We start from the raw sequence: 25815 nt of genomic DNA on the forward strand, positions 1-25815 counted from the left end.
TAGATAAAGTTCAATAAAATAAACACTTAAAAGTGTATTTTGCATGTTGTCTTTCCACTAGTCCGTAATAAAAGCCAAATAGCCCAAAATCACCAAACTGATCAGTGCATGAAAAAAAAGAAAAGGTTTTTGCATGTAGTGTCTTGTTTTATGTTAAATTGGAACCACTTCATGCTCGTGAGATTTAAACAAGCACATTTTCTTCAGAAAATGTCAAAATCTGGTTTGATTGTTGCCATTTAAAGAGCATTTGTCTAAGTGTTGACCTTAATATATGCTGCTGTACGGCTGCAATTTCCTGGAACCAAGATGCATGTTTATTAAACGTAACATCAGCAGAATTTCTAAGCGCTATTGTGTGCCTTTGCACTTTAATCTTATGCAGCACAATGAACTCTCTTAGTAAAATAAACCTCTCCTGCATATAGACCTTAATGTGAAGTCATGCTTCTTCCTCTGAGTTGTAGCTGATAGGTGAAACTGCAGCCTCTAATGTGACACGAAGCAAAGATAAATGCTCTTGGTCTCAGATGTCTGCTTGCACTTATTACTGGCTTCATGGCTTGTCATCTGAATGCTCAGGCACCTGGGAGCAGACTGAGGACTCGGCTCTTCTTGGCAAAACGTGTCTAATTGTGTACTGGTGCACGGAGAACAAATTCAGTCATAAGAGATTTATTTGCTGTGCTATGTTAGATCGGGGGTTGAGTACGCTCAGGTAAATTCTTCACTGCCTCAATGATTAGGAACATAGAAAAACAAGCTTTGAAAGCTTTTTAATTAAGCTGTTAAGGTGGAACTCGTATCTTAAAACAGCAGCTTAGCTAATATTTACTAAAAGCCCACCTGTTTATTTAAATGAGCTTTCTGCTTATGAACTAATATTTATAGCATTTGTTCTCTGAGTAGTACTTGTTCTTTTGTAAGTCTTGTTGTTATTAATATGATAATAATGCATATAAAATTATGTTGTTTTTTTTACTATGACAAATGTTGAGATTAATTGTTCAAAAATTAATATTTCACTTTTGCTAATGCCTTTAATTGCTGTCTATGTATTATTTATTTGAGGCAAACTTGCATTCAGATTGACACAATTCTGGTGTTTAATTCTAACTGAATCAAGTCCCACCCCATGATTTATTCATAGCAAATGTGCTGTTTCATTTAGAAATAAATATTATCAGAGTAAAATGGGTTTGTAAATGGTAATTCACCTTGATTTTAAAGGAGAAATGTGTAATGTCTGCACTATATTGCTGTCCTAAAATGTAAATGATTAGTGCATGGGCAAACTAGGTTTAGAGTTTTGTTTAAATCACAAAACCTAATAGTTCACCCAAAAATTAAATTGGCTGAAAATTTACTCACCTACTGGCCATCCAAGATGTAGATGAGTTTGTTTCTTCACCAGGTTTGGAGAAGTACAGCATTCCTTGCATCACCGATGGATCCACACCACTCCAGTCCATCAGTTAACATCTCGTGAAGCGGAAAGCTGTGTGTTTATAAGAAAGTTGTACCATAAAGCACTTATATGAATAAAACTGTGTATAAATTTGAAAGGAATATCTACTTTGTGTTCAACAATGTTGAGATCAGCCTGCAGAGCTTCATCATCTTTAATGGACGCCTGTAATTAGCTGCAGCCATTCACCCATGTTCCCTATTGTGAGCTAAAGGTTGTTCTCCTTCTATTCTGGTCTCTAGCATTTATCCCTCGACTTGTGTTATGATGGGCTAACTGATATGGACAGCTGGGCAGTTCTGCATCTGTGCTGATCGCCGCCACCGATGACTCTCGCTTTCTCTAATATCAGCTAATTACAGTGGTTAATCAGGCTGGTAATGAGTACAGGCACCATGCCATTTCAATCTGACTCTGGTGGGAGTAAAGCTCACTTCCCCGCCAAGCTGATGTCAGTTCCTGACAGCTCCCTTACTGCGCTGCCATCTTCAGTCCACCTGGCCTGTGAATAATGAGAGGCCAGCGGACATTAACCTGTGTGCTTCTCTTCCAGATTTGGACTACCTCTGTTTAGCAGGTGCTGGGAGGTGAAATAAAGACACCATATAAATGAGAGCTTTGGGATATTTTTATTCTGCTTACTGTAATGCTATTAACAAACCATTATCCAAGTATTAAACTTTGACTTGACACTTTGCTATCCAGTTGCTAATGTGTTCTCAGTGGTTTTAGTTGCTAGGTCGTTGCTAGAGTGTTCTAGGTGGTTGCAAGCCACTTTTGCAACGAGCAACTTTCTTTTTTTTTTTTTTTACAGAAAATGTAAAACTCAAGTTTAGGTTACGTTTTTTTCACGTTTTATTATGATTTTTAAATCATTCTTTCTGTGGTTTTGATTGCAAAAATGTAGTTATCAATACATTTATCATTTTTAATAATAAAAATAAAAATAATAATTTGCCACTGAATGCAGATACAGAAACAGCCAAAAAAAAAAAAAAAAAAAAAAAAAAAAAAAAAGGTGCTAAAATATACATTATCGGTCAAAAGTTTAGGATCAGAATGATTTTAATGTTTAATGTTTCTTATGCTCATCAAGGCTGCATTTATTTGATCAAAAATACAGGAACAAAAATTAATATTGTGAAATATTATTATGATGTAAAATAACATTTTTCTATTTGAATATACATTAAAATCTGTAAAAAAATTCTAAATATTGAGAAAATCACCTTTAAGTTGTCCAAATGAAGTTCTTAGCTATGCATTTTACTAAACAAAACTTAGGTTTTGATATATTTATGGTAGGAAATTTACAAAATATCTTCATGGAACATGATCTTTCCTTAATATCCTAATGATTTTTGCCATAAAAGAAAAATCTATAATTTTGACCCATACAATGTATTTTTGGCTATTGCTAAAAATATACCCCACCGACTTAAGACTGTTTTTTGTGGTCCAGGGTCACATATATATAACGAAACAGCCAAAAACGACGATAAAATATTACATAGAATTTATATAATTATTATTATTATTATATTAGAGTGGTTAAGACAAACTACTCCGAAAAGCTGAGAATCCAGTTTTCAGTCAATGACCCTGCATCACTGGGGAAAGGAATGAATTACCATCTCCAGCACTGTACTGAATCAACAACTGGCTGACGATTTGAATGAGTTTTATTGCAGGTTTGAAAAACCCTGTCTCACACCCCACACCCATTCTGACCATCTCTCCTTGGATCTATTAACACCTCCAGCAACCCCTCCTTCTGCACTTTGGGTCTGTGAAAGGGATGTGCGTCAGGTCTTCCAAAAACAGAAGACAAGAAAAGCACCAGGCCCAGATGGCGTTACACCAGTCTGTCTGAAATCCTGTGCTGACCAGCTGGCCTCCATCTTCACACAGATCTTTAACAGATCACTGGAGCTACAGTATGGGAAGTCCCTTCCTGCTTCAAACGCTCCACAATCATCCACATCCCAAAGAGACCCAAAATCACAGGACTTGATGACTATACAGACCTGTGGCTTTATCGTCTGTGGTCACGAAGTCATTTGAAAGACTGGTGCTGGCCCACCTGAAGGACGTCATTGAATTCTTACTGGACCCCCTGCAGTCTGCCTACCGAGCAAACAGGTCTGTGGATGATGCAGTCAGCATGAACTGCATTATATCCTACATCATCTAGACAGACCAGGGACTTATGAGAGGATCCTATTCGTGGACCTTTCTTGACTTTCATCACTATAATCCCAAACCTCCTCCAGTCCAAATGAACCCATCTCTCTGTGTCCACCTCCATCTGTCAGTAGATCACCAGCTTCCTGACAGACAGGCCACAGCTAGAGAGACTGAGGTAACTGATGTCAAACAGACGCACCATCAGCACCATCAGCACCATCAGCTTCTTCTCTCAGGCAGCCCTTCTCATCAACAGTCCTTCTCATACACAACACTATTCATACATTTATTTATAAAAAAAAAAAACACATACTTCTTATTCACATTTCCTTGCATTTGTACATAACTGTACACAAACGTCATCTATTGTCTATTTGTATATTGTGTATTTTTTTTAAATAATTGCTGGATTTTATTATTTCCTATTTACTTATTCTATTTTTATTATATGTGTCTTGTCACTGTCTAATCAGTTTGAGCTTCTGTCACCAAAACAAATTCCTTGTATGTGTAAACATAAAGCTCTTTCTGATATTTGTACATAAACTCTAATAGTATTTAATGTATTTTATATTTGTATATATTTTGTCATTTGAAAATGTATATTTTTATAAATTTAATTTCACTGATACCATCCATCTGTCCCTCTTTTTAGAGCCCCCTCTTGATTTTTCTTCAAACCATCAGCATCAGGCAAAAATAGCGCCTCGAACGCCCCTCCTTCTTTACATCCCTCCCTCTCCCTTCCTCTTTTCTGCATCTCACTCAGATAGTCAGAGGAACATCAGCACAGACAGCCGCTCCGACATCCAGCTGTCCGGACGCTGATTCATTTCACCACACACCAGCTCTGGGTGCAAACTCAGAAGGGGTGTTTGGGAAATTGAAAGGCGTCCTAACAGGGCCAACAAGGACTCCATCTTCAGAGAGGTATGGCTTCGCATATTCTACAGTATGAGGCGGTTTTGTGTTGAAATTGAATAGAAGAGTTTCTTTGTAGATTACAGGTGGATTTATGGAGTGTTTTTAGAGATGGATGCAAACAGCTGGACTTTTAATTAATTCTTCTCCATTGATTTTGCCAATCAGTTATTCTTGATTTTTGTGATTTAGTCATTGGTTAGATTAATGCTGCTTCTTGTCTGTTGCTTTCTGTTTTTTCTCGACTAGATTGCTGCATGTGACTCTTTAGCTATAAGCTATAATTTTAAGAAAAAGAATTCTAATTTTCTTATGCAAATGAGTGGTTTGGAGAGGTACTGGTCACCATGTCAAGTGATAAATGAAAATGATAAATGAAAATTGCATGCAAGCATAAATTTGTGACATGCGCTTCATTTAAAAATATTTTATAACAGATTAAATGTTAAGTTTTCATGGTGTCATTTGAACTGACAGTCTACATGGAATATTTGAACTTTAAAAAATGCAACTGACCTTTGACCTGCAAAAATGTTTGGAAATACAATTTATTGATATGGACAGACGCACAAGATTTGGGAGAGACAATATATACTTTGTGTAATACTGCATAAATATATTTCATAGTATCAAAAATATGAAAAAAAAAATCAGATTTAGTGGTTTTAAATGCATGTCTCTGATAATGATGTAGAGCACATACACACTGTCATGTATTTGTGTGTATTTATCAATATGGTTAAGAATCCAAAAGCATACTGTATATCATTTGTGCCTTCTGCACACTGGCTGACAGCTTTAAAACTAACATCACAAAAAAACTCAATATAAAAACTACTCATTTCTAGATGAGCCTGTTTTCTATGATCATTGTTTTGCCTTCAGACATCAATTGAGTCAGGAAATTAAAAATTCTACAGGAAATTTATCAGCACTTTCCAGCTTCCAAGACACAGAAAAAGTGCTGACACCAAAATGAGGCAAAACACCATTTCTGAAACACGTCAGGTTTCCACAGATTAAATACATTTTATGATGTGATGAGGTAGGAGACATCTCAAGAAAGCCTCATATATAGCCCTGCTTGAATCTAACCATCATTAAAAATGAAGCCAGCACAAAGCTGCTGCTCCTTCTGAGTGCATTTACCAAGTGCATATACATTAACTGCCTCACGTGCTGGTTCCCTAATGTCTTCAAGTCATTATGAAATCAAATGGTCCTGTTTACTTTCTTAATACATACTCTCAGTCCTGTTGATAACGATTCATCACTGCAGGCTATTCAAACGAAAGAAAAAAAGCTTGCTCTAGTATTAGATCTGATATTGTTATGGCAAACTCGCACTCGAGTGTACTCTATTATGGAAGACAGTTTCCACCACGGGCTAAAAAAAAATAAAAAATAAAATATTTGCGACTTTTTATCTCACAATTTTTTCCCCTTGCAATTCTAAGAAAAAAAATTCGGACCTGTGAGATATAAACTAAAGAAAAAAAAAAAAAAAAAAAAAAAAAAAAAAAAAAAAAGAATTACGTGATATAAACGTTGACTTTTTTTTGTCAGCGTTCCGAGTTGACATCTTGCAGTTCTGTCAGAATTGTGAGATAACAAGTCCCACTTGTTTATTATTTTTTTCTTATCCCGTGACGGAATGGGCTACGGACAATCCAATCAATTAATCCGTCATTTTATTTAGAAATAGATCTTATTATCAAAACAAAATGGGTTGTGAATGATAATTCACGTTTATTTTAAAGGTGAAGTTTGTAATTTATAAACCAAACATTTAACCTCTAGATTCATCTGTGTGAGTGCAATCTTTATATGTTTTTATTTTTATTTTAAATTCATTGGACAAAACTATATGTCGGGTCGCTTTTGAGCATTGTTTGACGTGTAAATATACCACTCTGTTATTCAGTAGCTACACCGCTTCCACATAAAAAAATAAATAAATAAAATCGTTTTTTTGGATAAAAAAGTCGAAAACAGGATGCACTGATGCTCCACCTGTGGCTTTCTGCGCTCAGACGCGCGTTCATGCACAATTACGCGCGCACTCGGCCCTCTCCACCAACACTTCAATACTCTATTCCACAGCTCCGAGAATGGGAAAATCAGAGAGCCAAATGGATATCATGGAGAAAAGCACTAAACCGAGGAAGCATCGCTGGACTGTAGTGGAGATCGGACTGTCTGTCATTGTGCTTCTGATGAGCTGCGCTCTGGCTGGACTCATAGTGCTCTACACTTCAGCTCTGAGAGGTGGGACACACGATTTCTGCTGCAGTTCCCCCCAAAAGACCCAAACATGTTCAAGATCGTTGTAATAGGCTACATTAAAAAACAACCTGCATTCATAGAAAACCATAAAAATATTTTTAATTAATATGAATGAATTATACAAATTATTTATTACAATTGTGTGGTTTACAATTTATAATAAGTGTTTAATTATATAAAAATATATTAAAATTGTATTTAAAATAAATATAAATGATTTTCATAATCAATAATTAATAATACTGTTTTCATCCATATATAAATATATTTTAATATTTATAAAATATTATAAATATTAAATATATAGTTATATATTATATTTAATTATAATTAGTGTATTTAAATTTTTTAATTATATTTAAAATTAATATTAATGTATTATACAAAATAAATTATTTATATGAGTTAATTAAGTATTACAAAAACAATACTTAATGCTAGTATTAATTAGTAATATTAATGTTTATATATTTTATAATTATTATAGTTTTTAATAATTATAAAATATTTTATTTCTCCATAATTAAAGTGAATAGAGATATCATAAAATGATATCTCATACATTTGCACATAATTTAAAACATATAAAATTTCCTTCAAGAATCATCTGATGTATCAAAAGGTTCTCAGTGAACACATATCATTCTTTAAGATCTTGTATTTTTCTCTTATATTTCAGAGCGTTTTAACATAAATGAATCTTCAAAAGGTACAGTATGCTGTGAAGTTGTTCATAAATCACATTTTGTGTAGTTTGCCATATTTTATCCACATCGTTCATTTCATTCTGCTGTTTTGTGTTTTGTCCTGCTACCAATCATGTATAATCACTCCATATACTGCACAATATTAAATTTTTGTACATAGTATACAGTATGTACAGTATATATACTACACATAAGCACATAAGCAGCCTACTATTAATGATTCAAACCAACGAGTGTCAGGTTTGCAAAATATGCCTAAGTTTTGATTGATGAGGGAAAGAAATAAGACAACTTTGTTTCAGTAAATTGCATAATATACTGTAATAGCAGTTTTCCAGTGTTAAGCTGAAGCAATAAGCTCATTCTCTCTAGAACGTCCGAAGTGGATTATGTCACATGATCTCAGTTGTGTTTGAGTCAGATATTAACCTCATGCATGTTGTTTATCTCACCACATCACAACAGGGCTGAAATATCGATCAAAGGCTGACCGCAATATCTGTACAACCCCACAGTGTGTCACTGCCGGTAAGAACAAACGTCACTCTGAAAGCTTTCCTTTTACACCACCTCAAAACTTCAGCTGAAACTTAATGATGTTCTAGATCTGAAATGATTTCTTGTTCAATGATACAGCGGCCCGACTGCTCCAGAACATGGACCCCAGCGTGGAGCCGTGCCAGGACTTCTATCAGTACGCATGCGGAGGCTGGATAGAGCGTCACGTCATTCCTGAAACCAGCTCACTTCACAGCGTATTCAATATTCTGAGAGATGAGCTGGAGATCGTACTCAAGGGTCAGTTACGTCAACTTCACACAACCATGACGTGTATTATAGGTTTGTGTAGATTTCTTTTAAACATTGGTATCTGGTTGGTGCTGATCTATTATTGCACAGGAGTTCTGGAGATGGAAAGTAAGGATGACAGAGAGGCCTTCAAGAAAGCCAAAACGCTCTACAGCTCATGCATGAATGAGAGTGAGTACGCATTACTGGGATCTACATATACTCTATATTATATAGTTGAGGTTCTGATTATGAAACTGAAATGATAAAAGCTAATTTATTATATTAATAAAACTCTAATAATATATAAATAACAACATAAATAATAATATATAATTGTTTAATATTTTTACTGAAAATGAAGGCCACCTACTAAGTTTCTGTTATGCTGTTTAGTCTCGTCTCTCTGCTTCTCCCTGCAGTTCTGATTGAGCAGCGCGACTCGCAGCCTCTTCTCAGGCTCATTGACAGTATTGGCGACTGGCCCGTGGCCTCTGAGGTCTGGAACGGCACAGCAGGTACTAGAGATAGTGGTGGCCATCTCTAATTCACTCCCACAGAGAATGGCAGCATCTTGGGTTTATCTAAATGGGATAAATGCAATCGCTCCAGCAGTGCTGTCGCTGGGTGTTGATAAGACACTAGACTGATGGAAAAGTCCAGTGGTTTTACAGAGCAGTGGCTGTCCTGCTCATCTGTCATGTTTAGGGGGAGATAGATCCGTGCTGAGGAGGGTGAGAGGATAAGAGAGTGATCCACTGTGATGCTTGGTACTGAGGCTCATTATAGACCTTGAGAAGGAGTAGAATAGGTACACATAACAGAAGAAGATGGCTACACAGATCGTGTGGTATGTTATGCCAAATTTCGATTCCCAGTTATGGTTGTGGATGTGGGTGGGTTTGGTTTTAATGATGCAACCACATTTGAAAGCGATACATGCAATACACACATAAAATATGGAGACACTTGTGGTCAGTCATGTCAAAACTACTGTATGTAAACATCAAGAAACTTTGATTGTATTTGAGAACATATATTTTCCATATTTCTGAAATGTCTCAAACACAGCACCATTCTCACACTTTATGTGTCCCACCACAGTTTGAAAACCGCTGATAATAGAGGAAAAACAGAACATGTTAATCAAGTATCTGTGCAGAGTTTTTGGGAGCAGGCTTAGATGTATAAGATATGTATTGCCTCAAAGTGAACCGACTTGAACTAAAAACCACAAAACTCTGATCTCACAGAGCAAGCGTGGAGCCTGGAGGACACACTGGCTGTTCTGAATGCTCGGTACAATAAGAAAGCTGTGCTGGAGATGTTTGTGTGGCCAGATGATCGAGACTCCAGACGCTACATTATCCATGTAAGTTACTGAATATACTGGATAGTTTATTCTTTTGTATGACTAATAAAAAATGCCATAGTATGGAAAACATAGATGGTAATTCTATGTTTTCTGCATACTGTACATTCACAGAAATTCACAGAAAACAAAAGTTCTCCAGTAACATTAATAGAATGTTCATTTAAACATTCATTTAACATTTTTTAAATGTAACTACAATACTTGTTTCAGAATGTTCAGAGAACATTCAAAAGAAACATTCTAATAATGTTTGCAAAATGATAAATTGGAATGTTTCTATAACAATTAACAAAAAATTAAAGGGAAAAAGAAACTTTTTTTTTTTAATTGATGTTTTGTACTTTCAGAGAACATCCAAATAATAACATTTTCATAACTGAATGGGAACATTAGCAAAATGTTCGTACATTTTCTTTTTTTTTTAATGGGTATGGTAGTACCATGCATTACCATGTATACCATTTATTTTTGAATATGTATAATAGAAATACCAAGTTGATGTTATGAGTTGTCAGTTTGGTTTAGCGGCACATCATATTTAAAATACACAGAGGCTAATTGCAATTTAGTTTACCTAATATCCTCAGATGAACTCTTTCCCCGCCAGCATTTTTTTAAAAAAAGTTGCCAGCCACCGCCAGCGATACCGACATCTATACTAAAAATTTTCATTAAAATTTAAAATAAAAAACAAATCCTCTACTTAAAAAAAAAAAAAAATGCAATACACCAAAATAAAGATCAAAACCTCTACTTAAAAAAAAAAAAAAAAAAAAAAAAAAAAAAACAATTCTATGCTAGCTTAAAGCATACCTTTTTTTTTTTTTATCAACACTTGAATATAGGTAGGTTTCATAAAAAATTATAATTTTGAGCAAAAAGGTGAGAAAATCAAATTTTTATCAAAAACTACATCTGGATAATATATGCAATGCGATTATCAAAGCATAAATCCAGTAAATCACTTCCATCAACCTCCAAAACTTGCACAGACATATACCACTTCCTGGATCATCATTTTACTCCGTAACATTATGCAGTTTTCATTTATATGCTGTCTATTCCTGATGATCATTATTTATCATATGCATCTGTTTACATAAGAGATCACTAGTTTTTCCATCCTATTCACATCTGTTTTTTTGATCGGGAGGTTGTGTACTCGTTCAGAAGATGTGTAACAGCACCCAGAGTGTATAACAGTGAAAACATGAAAAGCCATAAAAACTTGTCAATGGCGGGGAAACGCTGTCTTCTAAATGACGAGATAACTCATCAATGGTGGGGAAAGAATTAAAATGCCATTTGGAGCATGAGCTAATAAAACAGAATGGGATTTTTTATTGGATTATTTATGAATGTTCCACTATTGGATGGTCTCATGCATACTGTACTCATGCAGCAATTCAGATAACGAATTGACTATGTCATTAAACCACATCTTTTTGTTTTCACAGGTTGACCAACCAGCACTAGGAATGCCTTCAAGAGATTATTACCTCAGTGATGGGAATTATAAGAAGGTATGTTATGTCATTTTGTGAGATGCATTCTCTCCCTTAAAGGGATAGTTCACCCAAAAATGAAAATTTGATGTATCTGCTTACCCCCAGGGCACCCAAGATGTAGGTGACTTTGTTTCTTCAGTAGAACACAAATGAAGATTTTTAACTCAAACCGTTGCAGTCTGTCAGTCATATAATGGAAGTGAATGGGAATCACGGCTTTGAGAGTCAAAAAAACATACACAAACAAAACCAAGTTAAACCCTGCGGCTTGTGACGATACATTGATGTGCAAAGACACAAAACAATCGCTCTGTGCAAGAAACTGAACAGTAGTTGCGGTGAATCAGAGGTAAAATACTTGCACAGTTTCTTGCACAGACCGAACATATTGTGTCTTTACACAATATGTTTAGATTTAAAAATCTTTTCATTTTTGGGTGAAAAATACCCCTAAAACTATATCTCTAAAAACACAAAAAACAGACACCCCCCCCACATATATCTCTGTGCAGCAGCTCCGAGACGTATCATCAGGAGTTCATGGTTTCCATAGCAAGGATTGCACGAGAAGACAGGAACCTGACCCAAGATGAAGAGCGTCTGTGGGAGGACATGACTCAAGTGCTGGAACTGGAGACAGACATCGCGAACGTGAGTTGAACTGGAGATGGCAAAACACAACAACCAACTTTCTGAAATGCTTCTGATACTCTAAATGCCATGCGTAAGTCATGTGAGTGTCAGCTCTGTGCTCCAAAACACCACACCACACCCACAAAAGAGCAAAAACACAACACCGCCCTACAAAAAAAAAACACACAGAGAAAAGCACAAAAATTCCAACAACAACAATGTAAGTACAGAGCCCAATATGGAATGGAATACAAAATTAAATTTAAACTTCACACCCCTCACCCCTCAGTCTATAGTATCCTGTATCTCTTTATGTAATTTCAGGGCTTTAATTGGACACGCTACGTCCAGGGCATCATGTCTAGCGTGTCAGTAACGGTGCAGCCGGATGAACCCATAGTTGTGTACTGCTCACCTTACCTGGAGAAGCTCAGAGATGTTCTTTCCAAGCACAGTCACAGGTGATGTTTTAGGTCATGAAACTGTTCGACATGAAAAATGTGAGTTAATTCTTCATTGTCATGTCTATAAGAGTAATGATAATAAGAAGAATAATTTGATATTGAATGAATGTTTGAGTTCATATTGAGGTTTAAGTTGCAAGTATTTGAACACAGGTTAAGATATTGTTGAGATTTTTTCTAATTCCACCGCGCTCTATTTAATCTCATTGCTGTCAGGAGACACAACTGACTTATTAAAGAGATCTTATTTATTAATTTTCCTTCCTACAATTTAATATTCATTTAGATGTGTGTATGGCAGATGCTTTGATCCAAACATTGCATCCTTACATTGCATTCAAGCTATTATAATATTGATTAATTTATTATTTAATCATTTATATGTATATATATATATATATATATATATATATATATATATATATATATATATTCTCTCATATTTATTTTAAATGTTACATTATATATATATAAATAGTATTCCATTTAAAATTTACAATTTATTTTAATTTGCATTTCAGTTTTAGTAATTTATTATTTTGTTATTTTTATTAGTTTTTTATATTTCTATTTAGCTTCAATTTATTTTAATTTAGTTTGAGTAATATTCATCTTATAATTATATTTATTTGATATATATTTACATTATATAAAAATGTACAAGTTGCATAGTATGTCTTACACATACACATGTGATCTCTGCAGGACTCTGCAGAACTATCTTGCGTGGATGCTCATCATGGAGAGGGTCAGCAGTATGAGCCGGCGATTCAAAGACATGAGAGCGCACTACAGAAAGGTCAGCCTCACTCTGAACAAACACAGACACAGGAGAGCTCTTGTGGCATTTAACTGCTACTGTTTTTGTCCACTAGGTTATTTTTATGTTTAATATAAGGGTTCTCAACCTTGTTTTGGTCCCATTTTTCTTGGTTGCATTGTGTGTTCCCCCAGGCTTTGCATGGCACTACAGTAGAGGAGGTCAGGTGGAGAGACTGTGTCCGTTATGTCCAGGGCAACATGGAGAATGCCGTCGGGGCCCTGTACGTCCGGGAAACCTTCTCTGGAAACAGCAAACGCATGGTAAGACTAAAACACCAAACTGGCCTGCAAAAACAAACCACTAGACAAAACAGGAACATCCTCTCCTAAAACGTCATGTAATCAGCTATTATCAGATTGACGTGGATTGTTTAGACGGTTCTGATGATGATTTCAGTGATTTGACAGTAAGTCAACTCAGTTTGTTAAGTCAGGATGAATAATCCTAAATGATTTTATATAACTCTGCATGGCATATATAGATGTATGTGGCGGCTTTATTAAGTTTTTCTAAGTCAAAATGTTCTTAATTCTGGCCTTATTGTGTATGATTTATCCATGCATATTATTCTGAAGAAATAAATAGGTCTTCATCATTTCATCAAAACAACTTTCCTTTTCAGCAGACGTCACATAGGCCTCCAAATAATTTCATGATATGCCCACTAAATAACCAATAGGCAAACAGCTATTTCAACTATATGATAAAGAGTTTAAAAAGTCTTGTAATGCTGACTTTAAATGTGCCTCTGCACTGTTGTTCAGGTGCGTGAACTCATCAAGAAGATTCAGGAAGCTTATGTGGAAACTTTGGAAGAACTGAGCTGGATGGATGAACAGTCCAAGGAAAAAGCCAGGGAGAAGGTCAGATGCTATTAATGGCCAAAACTCCTGCACTGTAAAAAACTATTTGTTGAGTCAACTTAAAAAACTTTGTTACCCTGCTGCCTTTTTTTCGGTGTGATGCAATTGTTTCAACATGTGCTTTTAAGTTGAATCAACAGTTATACTAGTTCATTCAACTTTCAGAATAGTTTAGGGCCAATAAACTTACATTTGCATGTTGTCTGGACAATTTACAGATTAGTTATGACTACAAAAAAATAAAAATAAGCTGAAATGACAAAAAATCTGAATATCAGAATTCTTTTTTAGAGTTTGATGAAATACTTTATTTCTGGAGTTTATTCCTTTATCCTAGGGATTTCCATTTTTTTTTTGTCAGATGAACACTTTTGACCTAAAATATTTACTTGAAGTACCCTCTGAAATTTCAAGTTAATATTTCAATAATTTATATTCATATTTTCATGGTTCTCTGATGTTTGTTAATGGACACATGACATGGAAGTAAAAAAATAAAAAAAATAAAAAAAATATATATATATAAAAAAATATATATGTATATATATATGTGTGTGTGTGTGTGTGTGTGTGTGTGTGTGTGTGTGTGTGTGTGTGTGTGTAAATGCTAATTTGAATAATTATACATTTTTATAAACTTCATGATTCTATAAAAACACAGTGGTGAATATAAGAAATTTTAGATTTTTATTTTCATATATTTATTTTCTGATATAAAATAATTATTTATTACATTTTATTTTTTATGATTTCATTAATTATTAGCATAATTATCAACTCACTACTCCTCTGCAGTTCCCTCACAAACATCAGTTTATTATCATTATAAACTGAGTTTCATATTTAATACTATGTTATATTAAGGTATTTTTATTTGTTTTTATTGTAAAGCACTTTAAGCTGAATTTCTTGTGTGAAAGGTGTTATTTAAACAATAAAGTTTATTATTATTATTATTATTATTATTTGCTCCTACTATCTACAAGTTGTTCTCGCTTTCCAAACTTCTGTTTTCCATGTTTTGCAGGCCATGGCAATATCAGAACAGATCGGATATCCCGACCACATCCTTGAAGAGGAAAATAAGAAACTGGACGAGGAATACACACACGTATGGAAACTCAGAGAAGTTTGAGCTCTAAAGAAATTACCATCCAAACCAACTAATATCTCACTGACATGAATACATGAATGATGGCAGCGTGGACAGAAATACTTCTGTGTGATTATCTGTCTCTCTCTGTCTGCTCACAGCTGAATTTCAGTGAGGAGAACTATTTTGAGAACATTCTGGAAAACCTGGCAGCCTCAGCCCAGAAAGGTCATAAAAAGCTGAGGGAGCCCGTGGATCCTGACATGTACGAAACATAAAAAAATAAATGCTAGAAAGCTAGAAAGAGTTTTTTTCTCTCGTGACCTGTCACTAAGTTATTCTCTTTATCTCTGTGAATGTTTTAGGTGGATTATTGGTGCGGCTGTGGTCAACGCTTTCTATTCACACAACAGAAACCAGATTGGTAAGTTCATAGCCATAAAGTCAGAAATAACATTACATAATATAACAAAATATAATATATAATATTATATAATATAATATATAATAATAAACAAACAAACAAAAAAAAGCATTCTATTCGCACAACAGAACCTGGATTGGTAAATTCATAGCCATCTAATCAGAAATAATATTCAATTGTATAATATAATAATAAATTAATAATAAATTTAAAAATTACATAAATTACAACAATAAAAATGTGTTTAACTCTCAAAACAGAAATGAGACTGTAAGATCACAGCCATATAGTCAAAAATAATATTCTATAATATAATATAATAATATAATATAATATAATATAATATAATATAATATAATATAATATAATATAATATAATATAATATAATTTAATATACAATATTTTATAACATATAATAATATATTAATAATACATTTATAAATTAAATAAATAACAAAAATAAAAATGTGTCTAACTCTCACAACAGCAACTACATTGGTAAATTCATAGATATATAATCAGCAAGAATATTATGTTCTGTAATATAGAATATTACATGATATGTAATAAATTGATAATAAATGTACAAATTTTATAAATTGCAAAAATAAAAATGTGTTTAACTCTCACAGCAGAAAACATATTTACACTTTCACACACATATACACAAAAAATAATATATTATATTAATATAAAATATAAAATAATATAAAATATAAAAAAACACAAAAAAAAAAAATAAAAATTAAATAAATTACAAAAGTAATGTGTTTAACACAACAAAAACCAGATTGGTAAGTTCATATGCCATATAGTCAGCAATAATATTCTATTCTTTAACATAACATAACATACAACATTATATAATATATAATATTAAATAAAAAAATTTAATGATTAAAAAAATAAAAACGCATTGTATTTGCACAAAATAAACCAGTCTAGTAAGTTCACAGACATATAGTTAGAAATAATATTTTACTATAATATAATATTCTATTCTGTATTCTATAATATAAAAAAATCTTTCATCGATTTACCACAAATGGACAAAAAAAAAGGGAAAATCATAAAAAACAATGAACACACACTATTATAGCTCCACTTTAGAAAACCTTCATATATACAGTACAGCAAAGGGCCTTTCCAGGTCCACTAGCTAGACCAGCACAGACCAGTCTAGTCCAGCAGTGAGATTCACAGATCTTTCCAGCAGAGAAGGCCAAAACCACAAAACTAAAAAAAGCAGTGTTGTCCAAACATAGGTCTTCTGTGAAGTATTTGTTCTGGTCAGATTTCTCCAAAGCTGTTGAGGGCTCTCAGTATGAACGCTTTCTCAGCCCATTGTCATAATGTCTCTAATGCCTGTAGTGCTTTTCTCTTGTAGATTAAACAAAGCTAGTTTCAGGCTCCACTGCCCACAAAGCTTGTGCTTCCAGAGATGGACTGCGGACGCCGAGTGCGCGCTATTCAGGCTGGGTTAATACAGAGATTACAAAAGCCAAGTGATTATGCAGATTTTCAGCGGGAGAAATTTCCACATAATTACTCTTAGATAGCACATTTTAATGTTCCTGGACAATCTAGGAAACACTTCAAGCTGAATTGCCATTTGAGAGATGAGTGGCATCTGTAACTGCCGGCACAATGTCATTTCGAGCTCTGCTATAGCTGGAGGACGATACACCGCAGAGACGTTTCTGTCCTTCTAATATAGCTTCTGCGCTCTAGTATACACCATTACCATCACATTATTAAGCGTTTATTCAACTTCGGGCACTTTAGAGTCTTGTGGAGACTCTTTAAAAGCACTTTTCACACTGTTTTCAGTATCTTATATCTCCACTAATATGATGTCCACTAACTTTTGAACTGTCATTTTTCAGAACTAGTTCCAGATCTCAAATTACCGTTCACACTGTGAGGGAAATGACAGCTTAAACATAAAAATAAAAAAACCCCTTTGTTTTTATATGTAAAATATATATATAAAAATATACTCAAAATAGGTGAGAGATAATCATCTTTTGTTAAAATATTAAAAGTTATATTAAAAATGAACGTGACACTATGTCACTCACTCACAAAAAACAAACAAATTACGTTACAAATTGATTACAAATTACGTCTCGAGCATGCAAAAGCATTCACTGCATGATGAAGCCTATTTGAATGCAGTCAGAATGCCAACTATAATTCAAGTTATGAAAGCAAAAAATACCCCTGTATGTTTTATATATATATATATATATATTTAGAAGAAATTATATAGTTTAGTAATATGACACACACAACAGTGCCATTTTCCCAAATATTTGCACGAGTCAATGTGATATTGATTTTATACAACAGTTCAACAAAGCAAGCAAACAAGAAGTTAATTGAGTGAGTTACATTCTAGATACAAAAGTATCTGCTTTTTTTCCGTTTCGCCAACAACAAAAAAGCTCCAAAGCCAGAGCAGAACATTTGTGCTTCTCAGAGAAACACTGCAGTGTTTCATTCACATCTGTTTTTGAACTAATAATTTGAGTCAATGATTCAGTGATCCATTTATAAAGACTTGCTTCGTTTCTTAATGAATCAGTCATTTTGAACAAATCATTTGACTGAATGATTCAATGAACTGGTGGTTTTAGTTTTATGATTATTTATCAATGTCAGACCTAAATCAGTAGGTCCAGCACAAAAACACACTCAGCAAAATATTGATTAATTATCGTCATCAAAAAAAAAAAAAAAATCCCAAATATATCCCAAAGATATAATTTTTGCATAAACGCACACATTTATATTATATAATAACATGTTTTGTACAGTTTGACTGGACATTTACATGGCTTTATTGAAAATGATGCACGGTAAAAATATTTTACCTCGATTTTTCTGTTTTCTTCTAACATTACATGTCTCATTTACCACATTGTTTACATTGCTTTCTTATGGTTAGAAAAGCTAACCTTTGAAATTAACATTACTTGGGACAAAATTTTGGTTGATGCAACAACTCAGCACTAGTAACTGATTTAAATCTTTTTTACACAATAATGAAGTCTTTCAAATATTCATAATCAGAATTCATACATGCATACTGTATATAATAAATCATGCATTAAATATAAATGTGTTTATATATATATATATATATATATAGATAGTATCTTGAAAGTTTGTGTCTAGGACAAGGGTAAAACTAAAACAAAACAAAAAACAAAACACAATTTTAATGTGACCTTCAGTATAATTCTGAGAAAAAAAGAGTTAGTTTTAATGAAAAATATGACATAAAAGTGTCCAAAGTTAACACTCTGTTACTGTTAAAATGAGTTGTTTTCTCATGTGACAAAATTAGTATCTCAAAAACACATTTCCTGGTCAATTACCCAGGCATTATGCTGAATTTCATCTCTTTCTATGCATCCATCTTTCTTTCAGTGTTTCCTGCTGGCATCCTCCAGCCTCCGTTCTTCAGTGAAAAACAGCTGCAAGCTCTAAACTTTGGTGGAATTGGGATGGTTATAGGACATGAAATCACTCATGGATTTGATGATCAAGGTAATATCATCTCATCTGATGGATTGTACCAATTATCAGTTAGCTGTGGATGAAAAAACATTGTGGATTTGTGGATTATCTTGTTTATGTGTGATGTATCAAACGCTGCGCTAAAAGATTCTTCATTTGACCAAACCTCCGCGCAAAAGAGCGACTGTTAAAATATGACTGTGTTCCAGAAAATTAAGTATTTATTTTCACAGGCCGCAATTTCGACAAGGATGGAAACATGTACAACTGGTGGAGCAACTTCTCTGCCGAGCGCTTTGAGGATCAATCTAAATGCATGGTGGAGCAGTACGGCAAATTCAGCTGGAAACTTGCAGGAGGCCAAAATGTAGGTTGAACTTCACTCAGTAGGATGGAAAGAATCTGCATATGAACGTTTAAAAATGAACAAATAACAAATATATGGTTTGTACTTCCAGTACTTGTAGTATGTGCATGCTTTAGGTCCAATCTAAGCATTTCCACTGCCCTTAAATTAAAAAAAATAAAACAATTAAAGCATAAATTACTTGGTATAAATTCTTGAAACTAATATGATCTTTTTAGCCACTAAATGGTAGGGTTAATGTTTAGATTTTTTTTTACAAACTTAGAAAATGACTTGAGTTATTTAGTAAAGTCATATTCGCTTACCCCACTGGCATTTTTCTGCTTTATTTATTTATTTATTTTTATAAATATGGTAATGCATTGACTGCATTCTCCATATTTTGCTTCTTTTAAGGATGTTTAAATACTTTTACTGACTTTTATAAAATGTGCCAGCAATGTCTCAAACTGCATTCATATTTACCACAACATCAGTCTATCAATTCTTCCAAAACCTATAATATCCAACTATAATATACACATTCACTCTAAAAAAATTCACTCTGTTTTCTTAATTAACTAAAAATTCCTAAATAAAGATACATTTACTTGAGAAGTAAAATGACTTGTTTTCTGAAAAATGTATACAAATTTTGTTTGTTTTGCTAAAGAAAAAATATCTGTATAATATTTTTTTTTTATTTTGTGCCCCATTGACAGATATATATATATATATATATATATATATTTATTTAATATTAATTAAAGAATGTTTAGGTATTTATACTAGAAAACAAGACAAAAAAAAAATGTTTTGTTGTGTTACATTTTTTAGCTCAGTCCATAAACAAATCTCTTTTATTCCTCCTAAAAAACTCCTAAACAAATAAAGACTATAAAAACTGCTGTTATTGTAAACTTCATTTTGTTAATCAAAATTAAGTTGAAATAAAAGAAAATATAAATATTAGATGAAAAACCTAAAGTTTTTTAAAAGAAATTTAAGTTACTAAAATTACTAAACTAAAATTAAAAAGCAAATTATATATATATATTTGATGTAATTTAAAACTTAAAAAACAACAAAAAGTACTAAACAGAATTACTAAAATTTTAAACATTTTAAAATTTAAAAGTATTCAAAAAAATAGCACTGAAAATATCGAATTAAAAGCTGATTTAAAATATTAGTAAATACTATAATATTATATAAAAAATACTTAAATAACACTGAACATTGTTACACTGATGTTGTTGCAGGTCAGTGGCATCACAACACTAGGAGAGAATATTGCAGACAACGGTGGCGTTCGTCAAGCATATAAGGTTTGTATAATTAATTCCCTATAAACAACTAGAAACACAGTGAGAACTGCTTGCATCTTAAAAACTCACATTTTCATCAGAACATGTAAAAATCGGTTTATGTGAGTTTGTTGTTGTGTGTGTGACATCAGGCGTATATGAAGTGGGTGGAGAGGGAGGGCGAGGAGCCCCGTCTTCCCGGACTGGAAATGGATCACAAACAGCTCTTCTTTCTAAATTTTGCCCAGGTAGGAATGACATTCACTTTAGGACGCCTGCATGTGCTCACCTTGATGCCCATGCAAGGTCAGTCTCGCAAAGAGCATAACAAACTAAACTGACACTGCTTAAAAGATACATGTGCTGCTTTACCTCTGTAAAAATACATTACCACAGGCTCTCTATTATGTGCTTATGGCATGAAATCAGTGATGCCATCCGAAGGGATGAGTGCTGCTTTGAAGGAATTGGATTTGAAATGTCATTATTTGGATGGACACATTTCAAAATATGTGCTAATATAAAAAATCTGCAAATGCCATTCAAGCATAAAATACAAGTTAGGTCAAAATAATGTTTGAACTCCAAAATGTGTTGGGTTATTTTTACTGAATATAAAAATGTCTCATGCTTTCTGTAGGTCTGGTGTGGTGCCTGTCGCCCTGAGTACGCCATTCAGTCCATCAAAACTGACCCACACAGCCCTCTGGAATACAGGCAAGATCTTTCTGCAAGATTTGTGAATTAAAGATGAAAATCTAAGTCATACTTAAACATGGCAGTGCATTAGATAACATGGTTAGCACAAGCTATTAAACACACTTAAATATAGCAAAAAACAAACTTTTGAAGGGTAGTGTATAGTATGCATACTGTATACAAAGCAACTTTTTTCTTCCTTAACCAATTTTTAATAGATATGCAAATAATATGTAATACATATATATTTTTGCAACATTTTCAAGCAAAACGTTAAAAAAGTGACACTGTGCTTTAGTTCACACATACACTAAAAAAATCACCAAAACATAGCTTTTTCAAAGAAAGTGAGCAAAACGTCTGAAGAAAAGTGAAGAGAAAACATCCTGCAGCATATTTTGTTATTTAATAAGACATTCAGACATTTTTAGTGGTCTGTCTACTTTTTAGGTCCGCTGTAGGTAGGTGTTTTATAATTGATCGAGTGGCATGTTTTTTGTTTTTAACAGGGTTCTAGGGTCCCTCCAGAACTTTGAGGCATTTTCTGAAGCATTTCATTGTGCACGAGGAACTCCCATGAACCCCGAAGAGAAATGTCGAGTGTGGTAACCTGCCGGCGGAGTTACGGGAGTCTGTGTATATTATAGGAACCAGGCAGCGGTTCGGAGAGCTTGGATCATATTATGTTGTGCTGTAGCAGCTGCCTGTCTGTTAGTCTGATGTGACAGACACGACCAAGGTGTTAGACACCTACATGTGTGACTGCATAGATGTCTACTGTGAACTTTCAAGTGCGCACATATAACCGAGTGCAGGCGTCGTGAACGTGCACAGTGAGGGTGTTGTTTATCTGAAAAAGAGGCATGCTTTTTCATTATCTATAGGTCCTGTTTGAATATTTACAGGTTTCTTTTGACACTATTAATTTTGGCATTGAAAAACATGTGTAAACACAATAGTTTCATTGTAACGAGACATCAGATTTTTCCAGATTATGTAAATGGTTAAATCCCTCGGTTGGCTTTCGGTTCTGTCGGCTCTCCAAGAATATATCCGTTGTGCTTGAGCGATCCCAAAAACAGCCAACAACTGGAGGCTCGGAAGCCGATAGAGATTGTGGTTTGAATAAAAACCAGTCAAGGCATCATGTTTCATTTCATAATAAGCAGCCTTGAAATATTTTGATTATGCTATAAGAAATATTATTTTATTTTCTAAAGCATGCAGTGGAAAGCGACAAAAGCTGGAGTCCTATTGAGTGCCATTTTGCCCAAAAAAATCTTAATGTATATGTGCGTGCTACAGTACGTTTCTCTGAAGAATCTGTCATTCTTTAAAATCGAGGGCTTAGCGTTACGTAAAAGGACCTGTGTTTACAATTACATGACAACCTTAAGACTGTTAAAACCATATTGCTTCAGGCTTTGTGTGTTTTTGTCCGTAAATAGCCTCGATTCATGGCTGCCTTGCAATTACGTGACAGGCTTCTGTTAAAGCCAGCAGATAATGGCAGGAAGCTGCTGCAATACGGGAATGAATTAGACACAACGGGTCACTCAGACTGTTTGTTGGTTTCATACAAGCTGTTCGTTCTGCCAGGGAGCATTTCTGTTCATTGCCAATGTTAACACAATGTTTTAGTATGTTTAGGGGCAAGGATCGGATCCAGAGAGACATGCATTAAAACTGAGGGATCTTTAACTGTTCAATCCTCCTGGTTTGGTTTTTATTCGGGATTCTTTTTATCAGATCAAGCAACACATTTTGTAATCAATATTTATTCACAAATTAGTTGTAATACTCTACAACCATTTTTTGTTTGCTTATGGTTATTGGTGAAAAATGTTTACGTCACATAACTCTGCTGGAAAAACAGGTTAAAGTGTTTTTTAAAGATTTTTTTTTTTTTTTTGAACATGGTAGCTGGTTTGTTACTAGTCTACTAACTCTAACCAGCTAGGAAAAGACCAGATTAAAGTCCAGTTAGACTAGCTTGATCTACACCATTTTTTGCTTATATGATCATTGGTGTAAATGTTCACTTGAACCTGGTGGAAAATACAGGTTATACCACGATAAAGTGGTTAAATTGGTTTTTAGAATATGGTAGCTGTTTTTCACTGGTCTACTAACTATAACCAGCCTGGCCAAGATGGTCTACCAGGCCAATGTCCAGCTGATGAACCATCTATACTAACTCAAACCAACTATAAAAGCACATAAACCATGATTTTCGAGCAAGGAATATGTAACCAAAAGGATTCGTTATGCAAAGGTCTCGCTCAAGGACCTGTTGGCCAGTGGGTTTGTGATTTTAGGCAAAGTCATATCTCGTAATTTCATAAATTGATGTGGGTTAATGGGGCGGCAGGGGTTCATGTGTTAGCTGGAGCATAGCGGACGAAGCGACAGCCAGCAGTTGTCTCTCAAATTTACACTTTTTAAGGGAGGCGGCCCTCTCATTAGAGATCCGGTCAAGGCCGGTGACTGTTATTTTCCGTCTTTATTAAGCAGTAATGATGACAGCAGAACTAAAGAGCTGTACAGGACGGAAGAAAAATGATAGAATGAGATGAAACGGATGTCAGGAGAAGAAATGTTTTGTCAAGTGTTCTGAAAGCTTATAGCGGAGTCAATATTGGCTTGCCTTGGGTTATTGATTATGACTGTTATCTCTCACGACAGAGACTTTGATCATTTGAATGTTCATATCTACTTTTTAAGCTTCATTGCTAGCCAATCTAAACCTCGAAACCACTGTAATGGCACGTACTGTTTGATGCACGTGAGACGAGCGATATATTGAATGCAAGAAACTTTAGTACAAATTAAATAGGGTTTTAAAGTGATGAACTGTCAAATAAAACATAATCCCTGAATTATTAGTGCATGCATTTTCCAGTGCAACACCCTGCCTGACAAGAAATGCAGCTCTGCCTCTTCATTAAAAATCGAAATTGGAAAGATTTGAACTTTTACAAGGGCAGGTACTGGCGTGGACAGAATCCATTGTGATTCAGAAACAATACTACAGCCAGTAATGCACATATATTATGCTCTAGAGCTATATAAAGTACAAAGAGAAATGCGTAGTATTGTAATGTTTCATTTATGTACAGTTGATTTACTTGCCAATGACGTCAATGCTATCAAGGTGCATTACGGCAAAATATGTTACATATGAATATGCAACACTATCAACTCAATAATAGCATGCATACATCAACCAGACGCCTCTTTGTGCATTTTCTCTGGCCTCGAGGCATTTGTTATATTGAGAACCAATAAAATGAGGTGTGATGTGAACTACCTGTTCTTTATATTCTGCATTTGTGCCAAGGATCGCTGATGTGCTTTTGAGCAAATCTCATTTTAAAATAGCCATTTTGTATCCTGTGAAATTAAAATATATAAAATCACCCTCTGTGATTGTTTATATGACTGCCTTGAAGAAATCTGACCTGAAGGAAAAATAAGTACCTATCAAATACTTTGGCAAGTGTGAATTGTAAAATAGCATTTGTGTGCATTTTTAGCGTGTAGTTGGTTTTGAAGGCGTTTCATTCGAAATAAGCTGATCATTATTATTATATGAATTATAATTATGAAATCAGGAATTATGTACTTTCTTCAGTGCATTATGGAACAATGCAAAGAAGCCGTCAGACGCAAGAATGATTCACAATTCAGTTTTACAGATTCTGTTGTTATTTTTTACATTTTACTTTTCAGTTGAAAGATGTATCTCATGAAAACATGTCCAGGTTACATTCCGCCACAAAATCAAAAGAAGAAAAGTACAGGCATGTCCATAAACTTAATATAAACTTCTCTTTATGGTCAAAATGAAGCCTGTTTTTTGGACTATTAACAATTTTTTTTTTTTTTTTTTTAATTATGGCATTTTTGACATCACACACACACACATAATTTTTTTTTTAATGGTTGAAATATGAACTGGACATGTTCTTTGAAGGTTTTGTAAAATTCTCCCTCATATTACAATATGCCACATGACCACATATGCTGCTATATGAATATGTCTGGGGCTGGTCTTATTCTGTACATCGACATGTTGACTGTTGAAATGTCTCAATTAATATTTACTGACAGAAATGCTCTTAATATAATATGGGGTCCATGTCTGATTGAGACCATATACGTTTTAATGACTTTCCAAGTGAATGCCTTGTAATTATATTGTTCTGCCAATACTGATTGTTCAAGCAAAAATATATGGCTTAAAAATGTTATTTAGCTACATTAAACATTGAAATATTGTTATGATATATGAGAAAATATGTAAGCTTCAAAAATAAACTTATATAAAGCAACAAATATATTCTGCATCCGTTGTTTTTTTAAACATTGACATTCATACATTAAAAACACAAAT

At 33.9% G+C, this 25815-nt stretch overlaps 1 protein-coding gene across 1 annotated transcript; it reads left to right on the forward strand.

Annotated features, from left to right (window-relative positions):
- The first annotated feature begins 4376 nt into the window (after positions 1 to 4376).
- Positions 4377 to 25753, forward strand: mmel1 (membrane metallo-endopeptidase-like 1). Its single transcript, XM_042766980.1, has 23 exons — positions 4377 to 4585; positions 6680 to 6844; positions 7542 to 7571; positions 8035 to 8097; positions 8206 to 8367; positions 8470 to 8550; positions 8781 to 8876; positions 9612 to 9730; positions 11191 to 11265; positions 11764 to 11892; positions 12199 to 12335; positions 13044 to 13137; positions 13293 to 13421; positions 13926 to 14024; positions 15052 to 15135; positions 15279 to 15382; positions 15483 to 15541; positions 18978 to 19097; positions 19301 to 19434; positions 20676 to 20741; positions 20873 to 20968; positions 21361 to 21437; positions 21929 to 25753. Exons 2-23 carry the CDS (start codon positions 6688 to 6690, stop codon positions 22026 to 22028), a joined length of 2211 nt encoding a protein of 736 aa, XP_042622914.1. The 5' UTR covers positions 4377 to 4585; positions 6680 to 6687; the 3' UTR covers positions 22029 to 25753.
- Positions 25754 to 25815: the final 62 nt, after the last annotated feature.

The sequence above is a fragment of the Cyprinus carpio genome, chromosome A11 (genome assembly GCF_018340385.1).
Source record: "Cyprinus carpio isolate SPL01 chromosome A11, ASM1834038v1, whole genome shotgun sequence".
NCBI lineage: Eukaryota > Metazoa > Chordata > Actinopteri > Cypriniformes > Cyprinidae > Cyprinus > Cyprinus carpio.

Excerpts from the sequence above, each read along its gene's own strand:
- mmel1 (XM_042766980.1), top strand. The coding sequence starts at position 6,688 with ATGGGAAAATCAGAGAGCCAAATGGATATCATGGAGAAAAGCACTAAA. Across the intron at positions 14,025-15,051 it reads AGGAAAAAGCCAGGGAGAAG|GCCATGGCAATATCAGAACA; the intron begins GTCAGATGCTAT and ends CATGTTTTGCAG. Across the intron at positions 15,136-15,278 it reads TGGACGAGGAATACACACAC|CTGAATTTCAGTGAGGAGAA; the intron begins GTATGGAAACTC and ends GTCTGCTCACAG.